We start from the raw sequence: 22,664 nt of genomic DNA on the forward strand, positions 1-22,664 counted from the left end.
CACGGAGGCGGAAGGCTGGCAGGTTTGACATTCATAGCATTGGCAGGAAAAACTGACAGCAAGGGGGGAAAAGAGAAAGGCTCCACCTACACGAGAGTCCCAAAGGAAAACTACACTTGGGGAAAAAAAAGAAAAAGGGAAAAAAAAAAAGCTAGGCTGAATTTCAAAGTCAAAAAGGATTTCGACTCAATCAAAAACAGAGACTGAGTCCATTACTGCTGTTATTAAGTTCCAGCTGGAGCCCACAAGTCCATCAGCTTGAGACCTCAGTACAATCCAAAACACCAAGTAGAAAGATGCCAGTAGAACCCTGCTGGCTGAATTCCCCCTTATCCCAGTCACTACAACTGCTAGCCCTGACTACCCGCTTTACTCACTAGCAGGGCCCGTGCAGGACCAACTGTTGATGATAACCACAGAAAATCCTTCTCACAGGCCATTTTTTTCTCCTAATTTCACACACCCTCTGTGTCTGTCTGCACCGAAGGCTTTTCAGTAAGTAAGCCAAGTTCTTGCTACCTGTCCTGCAAGACTGCAATTATTTCCTCACCAATCTAGTATTTCATGCCTAGATATAGTAGCTATGTAGTATTGACTAAACATTCATGCTTCTGCACATGCACCCAGAAACAGATATTCACCATTCTCAAACTTTGCACATATAAATTCTCTCCTCCCCAGAAGTTATTTGCAGTTGAAATTTAGGTAGGTCTCCTAGATGTGTAACAGTCATAGTATTTGATTCTACAGTGATCTGTACCTGTAGGAGTGAAAAGGCCACTTAACATACACACTTGTGATATGAATCCAAGTCCTCAGTTAACAGCTGGGAAGTGGACACAACCTAAGTGAGAGACAACACCTAAGTGAGAAAAGAAAGCCAGGACAAACCAGATTCTCAAAACTTGCCTTGATTTTTACACGGCAGAAATAGCAGGACTCTGTATTAATTTTCAAATCTTTATTCAACAATGGAGAGGGGGAAAGTCAGAAGACTAAACACATAAGAAAGACATAGAGATAAAACAGTTTAGGAGTACAGTTTGAGAAGATAACAAAACAGCAGCCTTTTAAAGAAAAATATTCACAGGCATCAATAATAAGAAATTGGGGCAGGGGGTGGGAGGAAACTGTGTAAACTCAATAGCAAAGAACAAAAAGCCATACCCGCAACTCATAAACCTATAAGCCTGTTCTAATGACACATGGAGATTTCAATTCAAATTATCCGAGACATTTATATGTGAAAATAAACTAGAAGTAAAAAGTGAGTAAGTAACTTCCAGAACCTTTCTCCCCCACCCACATCAGTAACTAAGCCTCTATCAAAGCAACTTTTGTCTAGAGGTGCCACCATATATTTGTGTTCAGTTATGTTTGGAGCACCACTTACAAGAGAGACCCACATAAAACAGTAGCAATATGTAATATTCAAAATTTAGTCCTTGGATGATGCTTTTTTTGTCTTGTCAGCTACTACAATTTTCAGCAAGTTGATACAGCCTGAATAGACACAATACAATAAGCTTTTCCAAATATTCTTTAACCCCAACAGAAGGGCTGTATTTACAGGTTCATGACCCTTATGCCTCGGAGGGGAACTTGGCCAGGAAAGCTGCTTCTAGCAGAAATGTTAAAATAACCGAGAAGGGAAATAAGGATTAGCTGCCACCCTGTGGAATGAAAGCACATCTGCATCGATAAAACCTTTTGTATCATACTCTGGGGAGAAATGGAAGAAAAACAGCGTGTCCTCTCAAATAGGAGAAAATAAATGAGAGCAAAAGAGCAAGATACTGAAGAGAGAATGTATGATTTTCTTTAATGGTCTTCCCAAAAGAGAATGTAAAAAGATATCTAGAAAGAGTCTGGGTAACAAAGCAAGCACAAAAGAGATTGGGATGCCTTCGGGTTTCTACATTTAAGTCATTATACTGCAGCAAGTGACCAAACTTTTAATGATTCTACAAAAAAATTAGTGAATAATTCAAACAGCTCCCTCTCCCCCCAAAAAAACCCACTAACTCAGTCATTTAACACCACCGTGCTTCAGAGCACGGGTAAAAAGGTGACAGTGCCAGGAAGAGGCCTTTCCAATGTGTGTGTTAATTCCAGACTGCCCGCTGGTCATCAAATCGACCGAGCAGTATTACAGACAGGAGACTGGAATAGCTGAACCAATTCCGTTTGGGCTGGCCTTTTCTCTGTTTTCCCTCTTCTGAGGCAATAGCCTTTGAGCACCACAGTGGCTCCACTGATCAGTTACTGTATGTATTCCTGTGGCAAATACAGAATGGTCACCACAGCTGGCTTTTAGAAAAACTGGCTTTTAAATGCACTTTAGATTCTATTTAATTCAAGATGTTCATTGCCCCAAATTAGCAAGTGATAGCAGCACAGCTGTAATTTCCATTCAGTTGCTAGATTACCCAGTAAGTCCAAGGAAAAAGAGAAAGCTTGGAAAATTCTGTGATTTGGCTTTGGCTAAACTTATATCCAGCACATTTCCTTTTAAAACTGACATCGAGTGTTGCTAGTAGAGAGTCTTGATATTAGCTCTATGCTGGCAGATAGCTGTTCACCAAATACAATGCTTAGTCATGAGAGCCCATGCCTACCTCCCTCAGCAATATATTAATTTCTTATAAATGTAACTCTTTAAATCACTACTGTTTCCTATAATGCAATACATGCTCGTGGTCTCAACTACATCAGGGCAATCCACAACTTGTAGTTGAAATTTAGCCCTGCCTGAAAGCACTATGTTGTTTATGTAACTCTGATCATATGATGGAAAAATAGAACAGAAACATATCGGTTGTTTTTTTTTTTTTTTTTTTTTTTTTTTTACTACAAAGTCTGACTATAAGGAATCCCCAGCCCTCATCTAAATTCTATTTCTCTTTCCTACAGTAACCTCCTGGTACGTCCTGGACCTTTCTTCAGTCTGTAAGTCTCCATCTATGATGTTGCAGATAAAAGACCTCCTCTTTCTCAACATCAGAAAGAATCTCAGACTGTCTCATTATGTTCCTATTAGGATTTCCATATATTTTGAGATGCAAGGTCAGATCCTCTATATACCTCTAGCTGTACAACCTTCTGGCATATCAGCCACTCCTCCCAGTTTTGCATTACCAGCAAACTTGCTGAGCGTACACTCTGCCCCATCATCCATACCATTAATGAAGATGCTAAAGAGGACTAGACCCAGTGTTGAGCCCTGGGGTATGCTGCTAGCTGTGGGCCGCCAATTAGACGTCCTGGGACTGATCACCACCCTCCGGGCCTGGCTGTTCAGTCAGGTTTTTTACTCACCTCACTGTCTGCTCATCCAGCCTGTACTTCATCAGCTTTTCTATAAAAATCTTATGCGAGACAATGTCAAAATCCCTTGTACCCATGTGATCTTGTATGGTTAAGAAATAAAAAACTCAGGTTTTTTCCCTGAATTGCTTGCACCCTTAATTAGGTTGTTGATTTAAAAAAAAAAAAAAAAGATAGATAAAAAAGAACCCGTCTGTTCTTCAGAATGCTAACTCTCTGTTGCCATGGTCACAAATTACCATAGTAACCATTAGATACATCTGTATTTTTAGATTAAAATTGCTTCTATTTTCACAGATCCAATTGAAAGAAACTACTCATTCTTACCAGGAAATATTACAAAATTCAGAGTATAAATTAGGGCAACACTACTGAAGTACACAAACACACAGAATTGTGTGGTTAATTGCAAAAGGGGCGGGGAATAAATCACAAGCATTGCCATTTACAGAGCTGCTTCCTGCAGCTAGAAAATGGTTTGAATGGACAACAAAAAGATTTGAGGACAGTTATTCTCTCTCACTATTGTCTCAGCAAGCCTCACTGGAAAGTGGCTCAATTAGAAAGCCCAGCAAGCTTAAATAGCCTTTTTAGCCAGGGGTTAACTTCAGTATTACTTCCTATTTCTCCATTAGAGCCCCAGTTTGTTCCCTCTCCCCGGCTCTTGCTAAGCAGGACCTTCACTCTCATACATCGGAAATATTGACGTTCAAGCTGTCATAATTCAACTGTTATCAGACAAGTCTCTGCTCTCTCATTTTCAGTGACTGTATTCTTATACCCTCTGGTGGACAAACAGCAACTCACAACCCTCCCTGTGCCTTACTGCCTTTAGATCAGCACTGTGCTAACAGGGACTTTGTCATGAAAATGTTGAATCAAAGCCAAGCATCGTTACGTAGTCTCTAATTTCTGCACGTCAAGGAAGGTCCTTCAGGCATCTTTACCTGGCTAGATCTGTCTCAGTTTCTCCATTTTCTTACTGGGCTTTCATTCAACCAACACTGTCTCATACACAGCTCTGCATGCCTGAATTTAGACATGAATTCATGGTCACATGTCAAAATAAAAATTTCATTTATCTTTATGTGACATTCACAACATTTGAGAAATAATCTAACAGAGGAGTCAAAAGTGAGGAGTCAACTCAGTGCTCTCCCAAAAAGGCAGCAGCATGAATACAAACGGTTTGTATACAATACTAGGTTTGACGATCAGGATAATTTACCTCCTAATTTTATAAAGTCACCAAAAATTTTCAACTTGCTTTCTTTTTGGTAAGTTACTAAGCATTACTTACGATAAAAATTTAGTTCCCTTGCATGTAAAAATTTTATATGCTTGCCGTCCAGACTGACTCTCCTCCCTGACCTGCTGCAAAAAACATGACTGAATTCCCCATCTTTGATAAGTCAGTATAGCGATGCATTTCTACTGCTGCCACAAATCTTTTAGATAATCTGAGACAGTTACATATTAGAGAAGACTTGAACTCTTGCTCCTTTAGAGTTCACTCACTTTTGCAGCCTTTCCACAAACGTTACTTCTAACATTATTTGGCTAAATGCAGACAGAACGCTCTTGTCCAAAGGGTCTGCAGTAAGCATATTTCAGCCAGAACCCACTGCAAGAAAAGGGAAATACATCAAACTACGCTACTGGCAATAGATGCTCAGATTCCACCTGGGAATCCAGCTTTGTTGTACAATTCACTGTATGCTTCTAGGTCACAGGGTTAAATAATGGAAAAAGGCTAAGTTTCAGCTCTAAAAGATAGTATTTTTCATGTCTCCACAGTCAGCAAAATGGAAGCACTCCCTTGCTTAATAAGAGAAAACATAAGAAACATAACTGGGTCATGAAAGGATAGGAGCTGAGAAACAGAGCAAGGAAGTAACGGTTTGCTTGCAAGGGGTTTACGGAAAGGTTTTAGGCAAAGCAGCAGCAAAGACCTAAATTTACCTACAAAATTGCAGAAAAAAACCACCAATTTGCCACTGTTTCTTTTCACTTCATATTATTTTGATTCCAGTTTTCATCAGAAATAGAGCACTGGCAATTCTGACATTGAATTTTGGGATTCTACAGATAGCTGCGTATATGAGCGTAGCAAAGTCCAGCATTTGGTTCATCCAAAAATGTGGGCTTTGGGAGCGGGGGTGGGGGGTGTAATTTCCCAGATGAATGTATCCTTTGGAGCTCCCTGCTGGTGCTTCCCCAGCATAACACATCTACTACAAAGTGACGCGAGATACTTGATACTCATCTGGTCCTCCCTGCACATCAGCTGCCTGCTGAGGTAAAATTCAAACTTTATTGTTCTGAAGTGATGACAGGTTCAAGAATCTCAATGCATGTAGCTCAAGCCCAGCTTAGAAAGGTAAGACACAGAGAGAGAGGTGCTGTAGGAGAAAAATCAGGCTCTAATCTGCAGAGTGCAGAGTTTAAGTATTGCTTGAGGATCAAAAAGTCGGCAGTATTTCCTGTATCATTTGTACTATGCACAGCCCATTTTCCACTCTAATTCTATGTCACAAGACAGGTTCTTAGCTGCTGTGCAGGTTTATTGTCTTCATTTACTGTTCAAACCAATTGTTCTCACAAGTTACTCTGCATACCTCTTAAGATCTCTTCTGAAGCCTCTAGGCTTCTTAACAATACCGATAAATAACATAAGACTGAGTTATGTTTAGAGTTTTGTAATAGTGCCAAATTCCAGATGAAAGGTGACAAGGAATCCTTTCTCCTCAGTAACACTAAAGCACATCCCCATACAGCATATGCATTTCTGCACATACCAGCTCTTAAACATTAAATTTCAGCAGGCTCCAGACCACAAATAGCACGCAGGAACTCCTGGGCAACTGGCTCTAGGTGACCCTGCTTGAGCAGGGAGGTTTAACCAGATGACCTCCAGAGGCCTCTTCCGACTCCGACGACTCTATGAGCTCATATAGTTTCAGAATACTTTGCTGGTTTTCCACATATCTGACTTTACAGGGCAACTCAGAAAGCAGCACCACAGGATGCTTCAGCCAGGTGGCACATTACAAATTCTTAGCGAGTAAAGCAAGAAAAGCTATAGTTCTGACCAGTTACACAGAGAGATGTGATTCAGCATCTCCCCAGCAAGTAGCAGAGTAATGGGACAAGTGTCCCCATCAGAAAGAAGGATAAGAATATTTTTTTCCCTGTATTTCTCTCTTAGGCAATAAGCCACACTTTCCAGCATTATATGCAAGTTTGGAAGACAAATAGGAAAATTCAGCTCAATTCAACAGCTGCTCTCAAGCACACAGTGACACTTGACAGTTAACATGCAAGCCTCCTTGATACAATGCTATGGGCAGATCAGAGAACTAGCAGAGTATTCCACAGTTATCCCACTTTCCTCCTAAGGCACTATACTTCCTGCTGATTAAAATGGCAAAGAATAAATAACAATATCTGGAAAGTCAGGGTTCTCTAGAAATCTTGCTTTTCAAAGCAAAAATGACTTGGCCGTATATTGTGAGGGAGTCATATTTCCAAGAGGGATGTATAAAAAAGAAAGCCCAGCACTGCAAAAGGACAATGAATGGAACTCAGTTCACTAAAATGGGGGAAGGTGTAGCTTCCCCAGAACAAACTTTGCAATTTTAAGAACACCAGCATCCCTCTCTCTAACACACCTACTACCTACCAAGGAAGTTAATCTAGTCTTAAAGAAATCAGTCCCCCAGACTCGGAAACGTAAGGCTGGAGAATCAGAAACTCGATAAAGAACAGTAAGAAATTAAGATGTTTAGTTGAGTGTAGGGTTTAAAACCTGACAGTAGTCTCCCCTATATTTTCCTATTTCTTACCCACAATGGAGAATGCTGCCAAGCAAGAAAACATTTTTCCCTTCTATGCAGCAAATCATTAAGTTTCTCAGAAGGGAAACCACATTTCACTATTTTCTTTTCCAACAGCAGAACACTGACTCATAGTATTATAAAGCATAAAAGTACAACATTTCTTTCCAAAAGGCAGTCATGGCTTCACTTCGTATCTCATAGTACAGGTATTTTAGGTTAATTCTTAGGCACACAAAGTTTGATACACACGTACCACGCCCCCCAACTTCAGGTACCATTTTCTCTTACTGCGTTTCTCTCTGTGCCCAGGCATATTAGGAAGGGGGTATAAACACTGAACACAATGGGTTGTACTGCTAGGTGAAGATTTAACCATTTGCTTAACCGCACAATGAAGCCCACAGATGATACTGAAGAGAAACTACATTGCAGCGTTTCCTGCTGAAAACACTGAACAACAGCTGATAAAAGCATTTTTTCAAAACAGCACATTCAGCGTTCTGATTAACAAGAGAATTTCTATGCAAGACCATGCCATCCAATGCAGAACTATATCTAGAAACTCACTAAGAGGTCACGCGGGTGGTGGCAGATCTGCAGAGGCTTTGATCAAGCAGAGCACAATCCAGCAGTCACGTTTGTACTGGAAGAAGAAAATAGTGTCCATGCTAAGACATTGTTCTTGCTCTGGGTAAGTTCTGCTGCTTGACATCATCAGCTTCGTATCACACACCAGATAATAGTCCCTGACTCTACTCCAGACTCTCTCTTACAGCCAGATGTCATTTAATCCCCCTGTACAACAAAAGTCAGAGTAAGACTGACCCGTACTTACCCACAGGCTAATGACATCAAACATCAATGCTAAGTAAAAGATACTTAGCACAGGACCTAGCTCGGGAAGACAAAGCTAAATCCAAATGCCAAAACTGAGTCTTCAGAAATTCTTCCTGTGCTTCGAAGCAGGAAGAGTTACTACAAATGAACTGATTAGAAAACATTCTGGAAAGTCACTGTATGAAAACCGAGTAATTCGAGACTATCACAACACATGCACAAGGAAAGGGCATGAAGATCAGCATAAGGGGAGACTAAACAATCCTTGGCTTCTGAATCAAGTCCCTCACAATGATTTACATAAATAATTTGCTATGGAAATTTTTAGCTAAGAAAAAAAAAATTTCAAGAAATGTGGTCATAGAGGTAACTTGGTATATAGAGAATAATGGTTCTGTCGTGTTCAGTACAGTAAAATCTAGGATAGCAATTCCTCACAACTGAATATTCCACATAATCAGCTAAGATTTTTATCGCTCACATGGAGAGAGGAATTTCCTTTGGAAACAGAAAGAATTCCTGCTTCAGGACATGCTTTTGCATGTACTAGTGAGACACATATACAATGTTTACTAACAAACTAAAAAGAACAAAATACTTGGGTTTTTTTGTGAAACTCAAAACCCAAAGCCAAATCAAGGATTTTTTACTGGCTTCTGGATAAGACCTTGTGGTTAATTTAGGACAAGTATTTCTGACAAGATGCAAGTTTCTGACATGGCCTGTCAAGACTTCAATTTTTAGAAGCTACAAATAAAAGTAAAACCAACTTAACTGGTTTCCTAAAATAACTAGCCAATTCATAACAACTTGCCACCAAGACAATGGGAAACAAGAAAATATTCAGTCCTAATCTTCAACTTTACAAACTTTTGAAGGGCTATTCTTTAAGACAGAAATACTTGTGGAACGTTACTTGCAGAAGTGCTTCTATACATTGTCAACAGCAAAATACTGGGCTCTGTGAAGAATCCACTGTAATTTCAGCAATGTGACAGCAAAAGATGTGGGCGAACACAAATGCCTGCATCTAGAGCTAAGAATGGTCTTCAGTGTAGGAAGCAGGAGCCAGGTTCCTTCGATAACTAGTTTCAGTAAAGATTAAGACCATCAAGTGTTCATTCAGACAACCATGTCTATAATGGTGCTCCCCCATTACAGATCTCAACAACAGGAACCCTACTCATCTCATAAATTCCTATTGATTCTGTTGGCATGTGTACAGGGGATCTCCCCTTAACAACGTTCAAAAGATTAGAATCCAGTATGGCTTGGCATGATGCAAATTTTCTCTGCAGCACTGCAATTTCACTCCCATGATATATATTCTACATTCAATGTAGTTCTGTCCCAAGTGTTACATATTGCTCAAGTCTCAAGACATTGATAAACATGGCACATGGTCAGACAGAAAATCTGTGCAAGGGCTGCAGTAGGATAAAGCAAGAGGACTGATTAATCACAGTATTGTGCCCTACTCCTTGCTTTTTATCCCCCATAAGTGGAATCCCGGAATTAGCGAAATTCATACATCAGCTATTTATCAGTTCTCATGCCCTGAGGATTGGATCTCCTAAAGCCGAGAGATAAGGGCTTCTGAAATTCTCAAGTATGCCTGCAGACTATATTGAGCCAGATTTTCCCCAGTCATCTGCCAGAATGAAAGAATTTGTCTGTAGTAACAAGCATCAGGATGACATGGAGTTCAACTACTAAATGGCAAAGCAAGCCTCCCTGCCAACCCTTCCCACTGCATGGGACTCGCCTCACTCTGATGCTCTCACAGGATTCAAAGTGAACAACAGAACGTGAAATAAAATTCAAGCAGCTTCAAAAAGAGCCAAAATCTTACAGATGCCCAACTTTCCTTCTCAATAGTTAACTCTTACAGATACCTGTATCTATTCCATCACATGTGCATATAACAGCACTCAGAACTTTCATCATTGCTCAGTTTTTCAGTTATCTCCCTTCACCTTCCAGAAAAAAATAAAATAACACACACGCTCTTCATCTTCCAGTACTAGTAATGGGGATCTAGCGTACTCCTCCCACGAGCTAGTCCTTTATGTTCAAAAGCACTCAGCATACATCATTTCAGTCACCTCAAAGGGGATGGACATGACAGGTATGGTCCATTCTTAAGGAGGACGAATCACAGTGGGCACTTCTTAACAACACACAGCTGCAGAAGAATACCCAGAGCAAGATAAGACATTTTAGGGAGCCACCCACCCCTGTGGAACTCCAGTGTCTACTATTTTTCCAGCTTCTGTGCAATGGATGTCTCTAACCCTAGTCAGTTCTTCCAGCAAAGATTCTCCCCAACTAGGGTTATACAGTGGGAATTCCAAAGCAACAGGCTATGTACAGATGTATCAGCATTCCCTCCAACAGAGAGATGAAAAGGAGAAAATTCCTGAGGATGTGTATCCTCCACTCCATTTTCTGAATCCCAGCCTCCCCCTTGCCTTGGAATGAGCTCTACGAAGCAGTATCTGTTATGTACATGAATCTCAGCTCCCTTCCTTTGGGGAGTTTCTCCTCAAAAGTGACAGGCAAATCCCGGGACAGAGACAGGTGCTGGGGAGGGGGAGGTCTCCTTAGGACGACTCGCCAGAAGCAAGAGAGCCTGCAGCTTTCTTCTTAGGGCGGGTTTTCACACTTCTTACTGGAAGCTGCGGAGAAAGAAAGAGAGACATCTTAGGTTAGTTTACTTGAACACCTAAATGACTAACAGAAAGACACAAGAATGCAGAGCATAAATAGGACAAAACAACTATAACACAATGACCCTATTCATGTCATCTGTTGTTTCAAAAAAGCTATTTAACACGAGAAGCTACATAAGCTCGAGAAGTGGGTCCGTGTGAGCCTCATGAGGTTCAACAAGGTCAAGTGCAAGGTCCTGCACCTGGTTTGGGGGCAACCCCCAGTATCAATACAGGCTGGGGGATGAGTGGACGGAGAGCAGCCCTGCCGAGAAGGACTTGGGGGTACTGGTGGATGAAAAGCTGGACATGAGCCAGCAACGTGCGCTCACAGCCCAGAAGGCCACCGTATCCCGGGCTGCAGCCAAAGCCGTGTGGCCAGCAGGTCGAGGGAGGTGATTCTGCCCCTCTGCTCTGCTCTGGTGAGACCCCACCTGGAGTTCTGTGTCCAGCTCTGGAGCCCTCAGCACAGGACAGACATGGACCTGTTGGAGCGGGTCCAGAGGAGGGCCCCAAAAATGATCAGGGGGATGGAACACCTCTCCTATGAGGAAAGGCTGAGAGAGTTGGGGTTGTTCAGCCTGGAGAATAGAAGGCTCTGGGGAGACCTTACTGCAGCCTTTCAGTACTTAAAGGGGGCTTATAAGAAAGATGGGGACAGACTTTTTAGCAGGGCCTGTTGTGACAGGACAAGGGGTAATGGTTTTAAACCAAAAGAGGGCAAATTTAGACTAGATATAAGGAAGAAATCTTTTACGATGAGGGTGGTGAAACACTGGAACAGGTTGCCCAGAGAGGTGGTAGATGCCCCATCCCTGGAAGTGTTTAAGGTCAGGTTGGACGGGACTCTGAGCAACTGATCTAGTTGAAAATGTCCCTGCTCACTGCAGGGGCGTTGGACTGGGTGACCTTTAAAGGTCTCTTCCAATTCAAACTACTCTATGATTCTATGATTCTAACCATTCAATCTGGTTTTGGCTAGTAAACAAATCCCTCTGAGCATATCCTTCAAATAGCAACCAGGAGAAGAAGACATTCTAAAACAGGACAAGTGCGATAATAAAATCGAAGTCAGCATGTCTAGACATAGCGATATTTCTAACTGGTAACATTCACCTAACACTTCACTGCTATAACTTTTCTGCTTCTTGACTGCCATCCCAAATGCTGTTCTCTGAAAGACGTAGAAACATCTTGAACTAATTTGCACACTTTACTGCAGTGTCTTTCATTCTAGATATTGGCAAGAAGAGTGCATTTATGATCTACGATGCATTCAGCCCTTCCCGGCAATCTTGGAGATCTCAGTCAAAGACTTCTTACAATTCCTACATCTGAGCCAAAGATCCAAAGAGACTGAGTATAAAAACCAATATGCCTGCAAAGGGCTTTATCAGAATTTCTGTATTCACAATAAACAGCATAGAAGAGTTGTTATCGTCTTTTCATGATTTCACTTTAAAAATTCCTCACTAGGAAGCTTGGAATCAAATTTTGTTCCTCTTGCTTCCCTGCTCCTGTCTAATATGCTAGAGAAGAAAGTAGAGGGGTCAACTCAGAAGTAAGCCTTGGGAATTTAAAAAAGATCCAGGCTAATTTTAAATGCTAATTTAGGCATACATGTCCATCCTTGGGGATATTCAAAAGCCATCTCGACACGGTCCTGGGAAACTGGCTCTAGATGGCATTGCTTGAGCAGTGGGGTTGGACCAGATGATCTCCAGAGGTCCCCTCCAACCTCAACCATTCTGTGATTCTGTTACAAAGAGTACTTAATCACATGCAAAGATGTCCTGTACACTGTAAAATCAGGTTAACAGTATGACTTAAAATGATGCTTTAAGCAATTACTTTCCTCCAAATTATTTAATATTTAGCCTGAAAAACTCAACAATGTGAGCCAGTCATATAACACTCTCTATCTTAAATAAAAATAAAAAATAAAATTAGGAGTCTGAGTTGAATCAAGCAAATAGGACCGCAACTTCACAAAAAGGGAGAAGCATTTTATCATGTATAAATCAAACCACAAGAAACATTAAAGTAAGAGTCAAAACCTGGAAAGTAGAACCTCAAAAAGCATACTCTACAAGACACACCAACAGCTGAAAAAAAAGATTGTTAAGCTAAAATGGCTCTTGGACACAACTGCATTTATTTTCGTGTATGGTTTGTGTTAATAATAAGAACAGGCAATTCATGTCCCATCTGAATGGCTGTAAATATTGGGTCACCACATGGTCATATGGAGGGGACAGCTCAACATTGACTAGTTACCCAAACTTCAAGACAAAACCCTGGGGTGGGGTGGGCCAGGGGGGATGGGGAGTGGTGTGGAGAGGGAAATTACATTTTCCCTATATCTGATATACAGAAGTCCAGGAAGGCCTAAGAGGGTACGGAACCGTTGCATTTTAGATGAGGAGAAAGTGGCTGTCCCAGGGATAATGTCACAGTAGTATTATATATTCAGACTGTAACAGACAGGAGAGAGGATATAGTCAACAAAACATGTTAAAAATATCTAATGCCCCACCCTTCAACACAAAACCTGAAAGAAAGCAAAGCTGGGTCCTGGCTCACAACAGAAGCTTACAGGCATGATAAAAATACAAAAGCTAGAGACTAGTATAGCAAGTAGACAGCAAGTCCTCTGATGTAGGTCCCAATCAGCAAAGACTTAGTCCAAGAAAGTTTATATAAACAACTTTTAAATGCACCTGGGAAGCCAGAGCCTTCCAACACAGCTCACAAATTAATGTCTGTGCTGGAAATAATTCACACACCAGCTCACCTCAGCTTTCATCATCTTCTTAGGAGTTTTGAGACTCTGGGTACGTTTAGGAAGTTTGTCTCCTGCATCTTCATCTGATGGGTCTGTTCTAGTCTCCAACGGGGTTCCATTAGACCTCTGTGCCACACTGCTCTCCTCTCCTGAGGAGTAACAGGAAGCTAAAGGAATAAGAGAGAAAGTTTTAGCAAGTACTTTTGAGAAATCACATGAAGTCTAAAATGGCCCATCCTGAAGGACCACATGAAAGGGACATGTCAACAATCCTTAAGGAGGATAACCCAAAAAGTACAGAGATATGTTAGTAGATGGGAAGGGACTAGGGAAGACAACGCAACTTCTCCCAGATAATTTGGAACCTTGTAGTCCTTCTGAGACCCAATCCATGAGAAGTCCAGGGAACCCCTCCTCCCCTCCTGGCTCACCCTCATACAATGGCCCAGCAGGGGTGTTCTGTACCTGAATCCTCAATGGTTTCAAGAAGACTCCCACCAGAGGGGTGCAGCTGTGGCTCATGGCTTCGCATATGCACAGTATCTTCATCTCGGATCAGAGTGAGATCCTGCATGCTGAAACTTCGCAGCTTCTCAGACAAAACTCCCTGGCCCTAAGAGGACATAAAAATTAGGGTCAAGGCACTTCGCCTTCACCAAGATCATCTCACATGGGATCATTCAGAAGAAGAGGAAAGGTGCCCTATTCCCCACTAGGGTACTCTGAAAAAAACAGAGAAGGGAAAAAGAAAAGCATGCTCCCAAGACCAACAGGGAAGAGGTTAAAGCAAAATCCATTTCATTCTCCCTCCACTTTTCGTAAGTCAAAGGATAGGATTAACTGCAAGGCAGACTGGAGGAAAGGGAACGTAGATTGGTGCCAGCCAATACCAGCATCCCTAACAGACCCATTGCACTAACTGCTGGCACACAAAGCTAAATGGCTGGGGAATTCCTGAATGTCACAGAAGGTGTTGCATTACCTTTGCAGCTGCAGTAACTGCTGCATTGGCAGCAAGGTTTAACCCTCTCTTGCCAACTCGCATCATGGTTTCATAGCTCTTGTCACGAGCCTGAGTAATGTATTCATCAATTTCCTAGGAAGGCAATGTGGAACATGGCATTTAGCTCCTCGTTACAAACACGATCAAAGTCTCCCCACCATCACCCTTAAAAACCCAAAGCTCATCTGGATGCTTTTTTCCAGGCTACCAGCATCAGCTGTCATTGATCAATTAACTGCAGTTTCTCTGCTACTTACAGAAAGCTTGCAAATGCAACTTTTACTTAAAGGACGCTATCTCCGAATTGTAGCAACTGAAACAAAGCAGTTGCTTATACTGACAATGTGACAGAACATGCTGCTCCTATCGTGATTCAAAGAGCTTAACTACTGACAGTGACTACGAGGGCTCATGACACTGGGTTAGCCAAACGTGCTTTCTAAGCATTAGGCAAACTACTGGCTACAAAACAATCTTCAGTAAGCTGCAGTATGACATCATTGTCAGAGACAGAATCATTCTACATCCACTAATGTCAGCACAAGCATGATTCACGCATGTCAGTTTTTATTGTGGCATAACCGAATCAGAAGTCAGTCAGCTCCCGGACAGGTCAGTATCTTCCAACAACAAGCGAGTACCTTCTCCTTATTGGAGAGCGTTGGGTGCACAAACTTCCTGTAGAGGACACTGGAGCCCTTGGTGTAAGGGGAGAGCAGCCAAATCACAAATGCGATTTTCAGCTCGAAATAAAAGGGAAACCTGAGAGAAAGAGGGAAGAAAAAAAAAAGAGAGAGAGAGAGAGAAAGATGGAGAACTGGAATCAAGATCAGCACAGAGACAGGTGGAGATAACTGGTAGAGAGCAGCATAGGGAGAAAGAGCAAAGGCAAGATAAAGGCTCAGAAACAAAAGAATTGATACATCAGGTCAGAATAGCAGAACCCTCTTTGGAATCCTAGGACATACCTTCTTCGAGTCTCATTTAGTCTTTCATCCATAGCCATGAAAACTCCATAAACAGGGCATCTCTCAGCCCTGCAAACACACCAAATTACAATCTGATAGCTACTCTCATCATTCTGAAGTTTGTTCAGAGAGTATCCACTGGATGTTAATGTTACATTAGTTTCCCTCTCATTTTCCAAGTTTTCAACTACGTATCTCAATAAAACTCAAGTTCCTGCTAAGGCTGATGGCTCAGTTTCTGAAACTTCCAGTAGGTACTCCTCAGATAAGACACAAAAGGAAGATCAGTGTAAATGAAAACGAGCAGGCAGCATGTAAGTCTCTCATCTCTAACCCTTACCCAGTAAAGTCTCTGGGAAGATACTGTAGCAGAAACAAGTGAATAAACACAAACTTTCTACTGTCTCTATTAGTAGTAAGAGAATTCTGTTTTCAGGGGTCCATTTTAAGTACGTGAACAAGCCAAAGCTCTTGTACTTTTTAGATCTTTGTCTGCTTTTCAAAGTTCATGCAGGAAGAGGCAGAACTGCTGAGCGCTTTTGTAAGGCACGTGTAGCCATTTCATGTTTCTTTAAAAGGCGCAGCTCTTGACTAGTATTCTTTCAGAGATGTATGCAAAGCTCAAACACTAAAGCAATGAAGAAACTGAAGATACCCTGTTCCAAAGGTTCAATGGAAGACATGTAACAATGATTTGTCATTTTTGGAGGCCTCCATATTGCCAAGCATGACACACAGCACTGAAAGGATTAAGAACCTGCTTCCCCAAACTCCACTCCAGCCCACCCCCACTAGTGGAAGAGAATTTCATCATGCAAAACTCCACTCAGAGCACAGACGTGCATCCGATCTGCTCCTCCACACAACAGGCTCGCAAAGCAAAACAGGTTCCTTCCTTCTACCATGGTTTTTTTTTTTTTAAGTGTCTTTTAGACCACCATTTCTCAAACTTTACCAGTTCACATTAACAGCTTCTCAAAAATATTTTATGTTATGAATGGATGAAGATCCTCTTACAGATACTGTGTATTTATCCTAACTGTTTGCAAGTACAGGAGATGAAACAGCTAAGACAGCTGCTGCTACCCAAAATATCTACAAACCTGCAGACTCTTCATAGGGACTGAAAACTCCTAAAGGAGAGACAGTTTATTCTTAGCATCCTAACACTACTCCTCCCTTCTTTAAAAAACAACCACCAACAAAAAAACCCATGCCACCAAGGAACTCACCAAGAAAGAATAATGTCTGTGAGTGTTTCTGCGGTGGTGAAAAAGGCAAACACAATCCAGTACATCATCCACTTCACCTGCAAAAGAGCCGTCAGTCAATAGACATCCATCAGAACCCAGAAAAAAAGCAAAACGTCTTCTCAGTAAAAATGACTCATCATCCCCACACGTTAAGATGAATTCAACAAGAAGGCATATATAGTCAGTAATGGAGAGGGTCACATACTAAATGGTACATTATAGTTTGGGAAAACGTGTAGGATTAATGTGCTCCAAATAGATAAATGCATACAGATACACTGATGAATGCATGCCCTGTAGCAATATCATGATGCAACAGTGTTAAAGTCCCAAATAAGCTATCTAAAAAGAGTAAGCAGTTACCTTTAAGAAGTTATAGTCTTTCATATATCATGATTATTGTAATAAATATATACATACACATATGCAAAAGTTTAGTTTCAACTGTAGCCTTATATTTTCTTGATTTAAAGTTTTTTCTTGGGAAGAAAAAAAAAAACCCCAAACCAACATATATAGTATTTTGCTCTAACTCATTAATAAGCATTCTTTGCCTTAATCATTACTCACAGAAATTACATGAGCATTTCTCTTTTCTTTTTAAATAAAGGCTCAGGAAGAGAGGTAAGAAAGCAAAGAACATGCCGCATCAACCTTATCTTCTTGTTTAAGGTCTTGAGTATAGTTTAAAAAGTGTCCTTTGTGCTATTATGGCACATCTGTACGCCTATCATCTATCTCCCTACTTCCTCGCACCTTTCTCTGGAGCAGTAGGTATTTCTTTCAAATCAAACATAAAATAATTCCCCCCTAACACACACGCACTCACACTCCGCTGTTTCAGTAACAAGTCTCTCAGCTACAGGCCAATTATTCCTAAAGAGGTATCAGCTGAATTATAAAAACTGCTACCCAAAAGTTTCCAATAGCAGAAGAGTCAATAACTTTTAAGGGAAATTGCCAGTTTTCTGTGCTGTTAAGAAGTAAAAATAAATGTAAGTAGCAGATAAATGGAAAGGTCACCTTTGCTAAAAGCAACTTAACACTCTTAGTGTCATCGAGAATAGGAAAGGAGAACTAAACTGCATCAAGGAAATTCCACATATTAAATCCACACATTAATCCATATATTAAAATTACATGAACAGTTTAGTGACAGTCTTTGTTACAGCAAATGAAGTTATAAAAGCAGATATTTCCCCAAACTTGCATGCGTTGGAAAATTTGGTGATCTGTTCTTGAAAGGCTCTCCAAAACCTTCTAAAAAACCCAATAAAATTATGCTGCCTCCAACCCTTCTAACACAGTGGATGCTTTTGAAGATAGTGGCTAGTAGCCCAAATTATTTCCACTTTATTGTGCAATTTTTTCACAACAGAAAGTAGCAAAACTTGTATTTTATGGCTCTCTCCTGACTTTTTTTTTTCTTGTATTGTCAGTTTGGACAGGACCAGGTGTCATTCACTTGACTTCTAAAGCAACTCTATGAAACGCATGATTAACTTTTCAATGCAGCAACATAAATCAGCCCTTGTATGAAAAAGTGTGTCAATAATGACAAATCAAAGGTGGCAAACAGGAATCCCAATGGGCGAGAGATTTCAGCGAAGCTACATACCAGTAAATCTTACTTCAGTATTAGGCAAAATAAAGGCAATAATAATAAAAGCAATTAGCAGATACATAGATATATGTAACATAATGAGGAATATGTTTTTTGCAGGAAAAAAATTAATCTCACAAATGTAGCAGAATTCTTAGAAAGTTTCCATAAGCTCTCGCTATAGTGCTTCCCTTACAGGCAGGGTGTATGGAGTTTCCACAAAGTTTCCAACAGGCCTAAATAAACACTCAGAGAAACTAAATTGTCAAGGATGAAAAGGAAGGGACTCTTGAGGATTAACAATTGGTTAAAAGAGAGGAAACAAAGGATAAAAATAAATGGCCATTTTTCACAATGAGGAAAGTTACCAGTGGAATCCCACAGGAATCAGTCTTGAGATCTGTGGTGCTCATCTTCATGAAAGATCTGGAAAAGGTTGCGAATAATAAGATAACAAAATGTGCAGAAGGTAATTTTCTATCCAGGGGATTAGGTATGAGTTGATTAAAGAATTCAGAAAGGGATCTATACTGACTGATCTCCAGTTGACACTTTGTCGCTGTCATTAAATACAAAGTAACGAACTTACAGTATCTGCTTTTTCTTAGTGAAACTATTGCGATTACATAAATTAGCTCATGCCACTCAGGTCAGGTCACTATAGACAGCCTGACAAAAGCATAAGCTCAGTGCTCGTTAGACTTTTTCATTCTGCTAACAGAATGCTCAGGAGTATTAGAAGAGGAATTGAGAAGAACAGAAAACACTGCTTTGTTACTGTTTAAATAAACTGCGCGTTCACATCTTTGATACTGGACGCAGGTCTCTTGCCCTCTGTCTCCTCCTGCCACCCTTCACCCTACGCTCTACAGCCAAAGACAAAAAGAAATATAGCTCTTAAATAAACTAGAAGGATCCAGCTTCTAGCTCTGGAAGTCCCTGAAGTGCAGATGACCAGAAATTAGAAGAGCAGAAAGCAGAGGGCAAGAATCACTGATTTTTTTGCTTAGGATGTTTGTAATCCACAAACATCTTCAAAAACTGAGGGTCAAACCAGGCTTTTTTTTTTTCCCAATCCATTAAAAGGGAGTAAAGTCTTTGCTGCTCAAGCTGATGACCACCAACTTCAGTTAACTGCATATACCTGGTCTCCCCAACTTGCACCAGGAACCTAAAGAAATTCATTAAATGCAAAAGCATAATTAGAATGTAGATTTGACCAAAGCTGAAGATGACGTAAAAAGAAAGAAATTACTTTTAAAACAGTCTGAGCTACTAGAAGCAGTTTGTCACAGCTGCTCAAGGACTTATCATAAATGTATATCATGGCGGGGGAGAGGAGTAAGTTAGCACTGTACTCCGATGCCATTGATGGAGCGCTTGTGGTAGCTTGGTCTGTGTCAACTCAATCTTCCACACACCACACTCCAGCACAGATAGACCTGTAAGATCCTTCTCCCCCACCAATGCTGGTTTTTAAGCACTATGAGCAAGTAGTAGCACATAAACACAGCTGGCTTTGAAAATGTGCAGCACAGCATTCAAGTTTTCCACTGACTTTTCACGTGAAGAACAGTTGAACAGATATTGGCCCCCTTTCCCATGTTTTACAAAATCGGTTTTTCCCCGTCTTTCCACTTATGTTGAGAAGGAAGAAGCCCTCCAAAGACAAGTGAATTAGGCAGATGGCAGTCCAACATCTAAATGCTTATTTCTGATGTCGTCTCAAGGAGAAATGATTTATATATAATAATTTATATATAAGATCAGTTTTAGCAGTTCAAATACATTTTCTTGAACCAACTCCAGTATTTTCACTGAAAATAAAAACAAGAAAAAATTTTCTGCTCCAGCAATCCAGAACTATCTACTTCAAGAAAACTCTATCAATGAAGCATTAAACAAAACCCAAATATGAATGCCATACTTTTCCACATCAGCCCTAGTGGGGCTTACAACCAGGTGATTAGTTGATACTACTGTTAAGAAAACTTTATGATACTCAAGTAATATATCTCATTTCTCTTTCACCATCAGATTAGGGAAGTCGTACAGCAATTTAGGTAACATCTACCAAAGGAAAATCAGATCAATACAATGTTTACATTCTGCAAGGAAACACAGAATTTATGTACCTCAACAGCTAACCTACCCACAGAAAATAAGCATTTTTTTACTGTAAAGAATGCCTACAAATTCAAAGGCTCCATATTTACCGGGTTTTGGAGCTCCATAACATGCATGCTATAGCTGTTTTAAAAAATGACGGTGGTTTTTCCCCCCTCCCCCCTCAAGTTCTCAACAAAACAATCTGAAACTCTGAAATCTGAGTCTGTCTTAAAGTTAACACAGATTCTGTAACTGGAACACAATCATTCCATGACAGACACTCATGAGCCAGAATAAAATTCTGGGTAAAAAGTATGCATTTCATACAACAAATGAAGGTCATAGGCAACTGGAAGGAAAGAGGAGAGGAAGGCCAGAGAAGACAACAGTAATACGATACCACTTCATACATAACTTCAAAGATAACTATGAAGTCTCAGGATCCCACAATTATTCAGATAGTTTCTTTCATGCTTTCTTTTCAGTTTGTAATGTTATTACTAATAAACTTCAAAGTTTAGTAAGGCTCATTGTATTTCTGACTATATCTCTAATACTCACGCAAAACACTGTATCAGTTATCAATGCCTCCTGAACATTCACATTTCGACTTCTCTGCTGAGACCAGTATTAAAAAAAACAAAACCCCGAAACCAAAAACAAAACCACCTCAGCCAGATGTTGTGGTTTGCAAAGCTGCCCACCATGAGCGAGACTCACCTCAGCTGGCATCTCCTTCAAAAACCAGTGGGCTGAATTTTAAGCCAACACAGAGGAAAGGTCTAGGCAATTCTAGAGGACCGAAGCAGCACGAGACAAAAAATGACTATATCCTGCAATATTTATTGTTGACGTGTCATTTTGTAAGGAGCAAACAGAGCCAGTTGGATGAAGAGTCTCACGCTGCACCACAAAGCAATATTGACAAATTATATCCTATTCACCCATCTTACTTCTCTTCTCCATCAGGTTATTCCTCGCTCTAGGTAAACGGAAACTCATCCCACCCATAAGCCAAATAGCTCGTCTCCACTGATCAACTCAGAACACCTCTTCTGTAAGAAGATGACACATCAGACCACTAAAAAGCATTTGGTGTTTTAAATATGGTAATTGTGACAATGGTGTAGACAGAGACAGAGAAGGGGAAACAATTCCAGAAAGGAAGGAGGATGAAGTCTTGACCAACAGAAAACACCGATCACAAGCAAGGTTGATAGGAAGACACAAACCAAGCAAAATTACCCAGGAAAACAAAAGCAGTACTGAAAAAGCAGTAAAAGGACACAGAGTAAGGATAAAGTTAGAGGAAAGAACTTGTCCTGGACTTTCAGATGCTTCCAGACTGCAGTGTTTCCCCCGCTTTCCCTTCCTCACTCAGCATCTCCTGAGAAAAAACAGCCCACGTTTACGGTTTGAAACCTCCCATTTCAGTAAGCGCCCTTCCTCGGCAGCTTCTCCAGAGGCTGCCGGGGCCGCTGCTCAGGCGGCCCGGCGGACCCGAGGCCCCCATGGAGCCGGAGAGCCCTCGCCTCGCGGCCAGGCCCGGGGCTTGCGGGGGGGTGGGGGGGACAGGGCGGGCGCCGCGCCGGCACGGCGAGCCCGTACTCACATATTCCTTCACGTTTTTCGTCTTCACGGCCTTGTAGGAGGAGTACGCGGGGTAGAGGGTGCCGAAGATCAGCCTGCGGGAAGAACAGACCCCTCAGCGCTTCGCGGCGTCCCGCGCTGCCGCTGCGGGGAGCTCCCGGCGGGACGCCGGTCGCCCGCGACCGCCCCAGGCGGGGCTCGGCCGCCGCCACCGCGGCACCGCCCTTGGGCCGCGCCCGCGCCGCCGCAGCCTGCGCGGACCCGCCGGTACGCGGCCGCAGCCGCCTGCGAGACAGCACCCGCCCCGCAGCCGCCCCCCCACCCCCCCAGGCAGAACCGGCGGCACCGCCGCAGCCCCGCTCCGGGCGGCGGCCCCGGCGCCCCGTCGGGGACGGGCCCTGCGCGGCGGCCTGCACATCCCTCCGCCCCGGCCGCCCGCACTCACACCACGAGGCGGGAGATGATCCAGGAGACCATGGCGGCGCCGGGCGGCGGCTCAGGGCTCGGCGGCGGCGGGGGGCGGCTCTTAAAGGGCAGGTTCCTGCAGCAAGCGCGGCCCCGCCCCGGGTACTCGAAGGGGAGGAGCCGACGCGACGGAGGGAGAGGGCCGCAGCGCGCCCCGAGCATCCCGCCCCCGCG

The 22,664-nt window shown here is 42.0% G+C and overlaps 1 protein-coding gene across 1 annotated transcript; it reads right to left on the bottom strand.

The window, feature by feature from the left end:
* Window positions 1–960: 960 nt before the first annotated feature.
* REEP2 (receptor accessory protein 2) lies at window positions 961–22,573 on the bottom strand. Its single transcript, XM_075164413.1, has 9 exons — window positions 22,471–22,573; window positions 22,048–22,120; window positions 16,703–16,779; window positions 15,471–15,539; window positions 15,144–15,264; window positions 14,482–14,595; window positions 13,965–14,112; window positions 13,509–13,666; window positions 961–10,681 (listed from the first exon to the last, which is right to left on the bottom strand). Exons 1-9 carry the CDS (start codon window positions 22,500–22,502, stop codon window positions 10,607–10,609), a joined length of 867 nt encoding a protein of 288 aa, XP_075020514.1. The 5' UTR covers window positions 22,503–22,573; the 3' UTR covers window positions 961–10,606.
* Window positions 22,574–22,664: the final 91 nt, after the last annotated feature.

The sequence above is a fragment of the Calonectris borealis genome, chromosome 15 (assembly GCF_964195595.1).
Source record: "Calonectris borealis chromosome 15, bCalBor7.hap1.2, whole genome shotgun sequence".
NCBI classification, from domain to species: domain Eukaryota; kingdom Metazoa; phylum Chordata; class Aves; order Procellariiformes; family Procellariidae; genus Calonectris; species Calonectris borealis.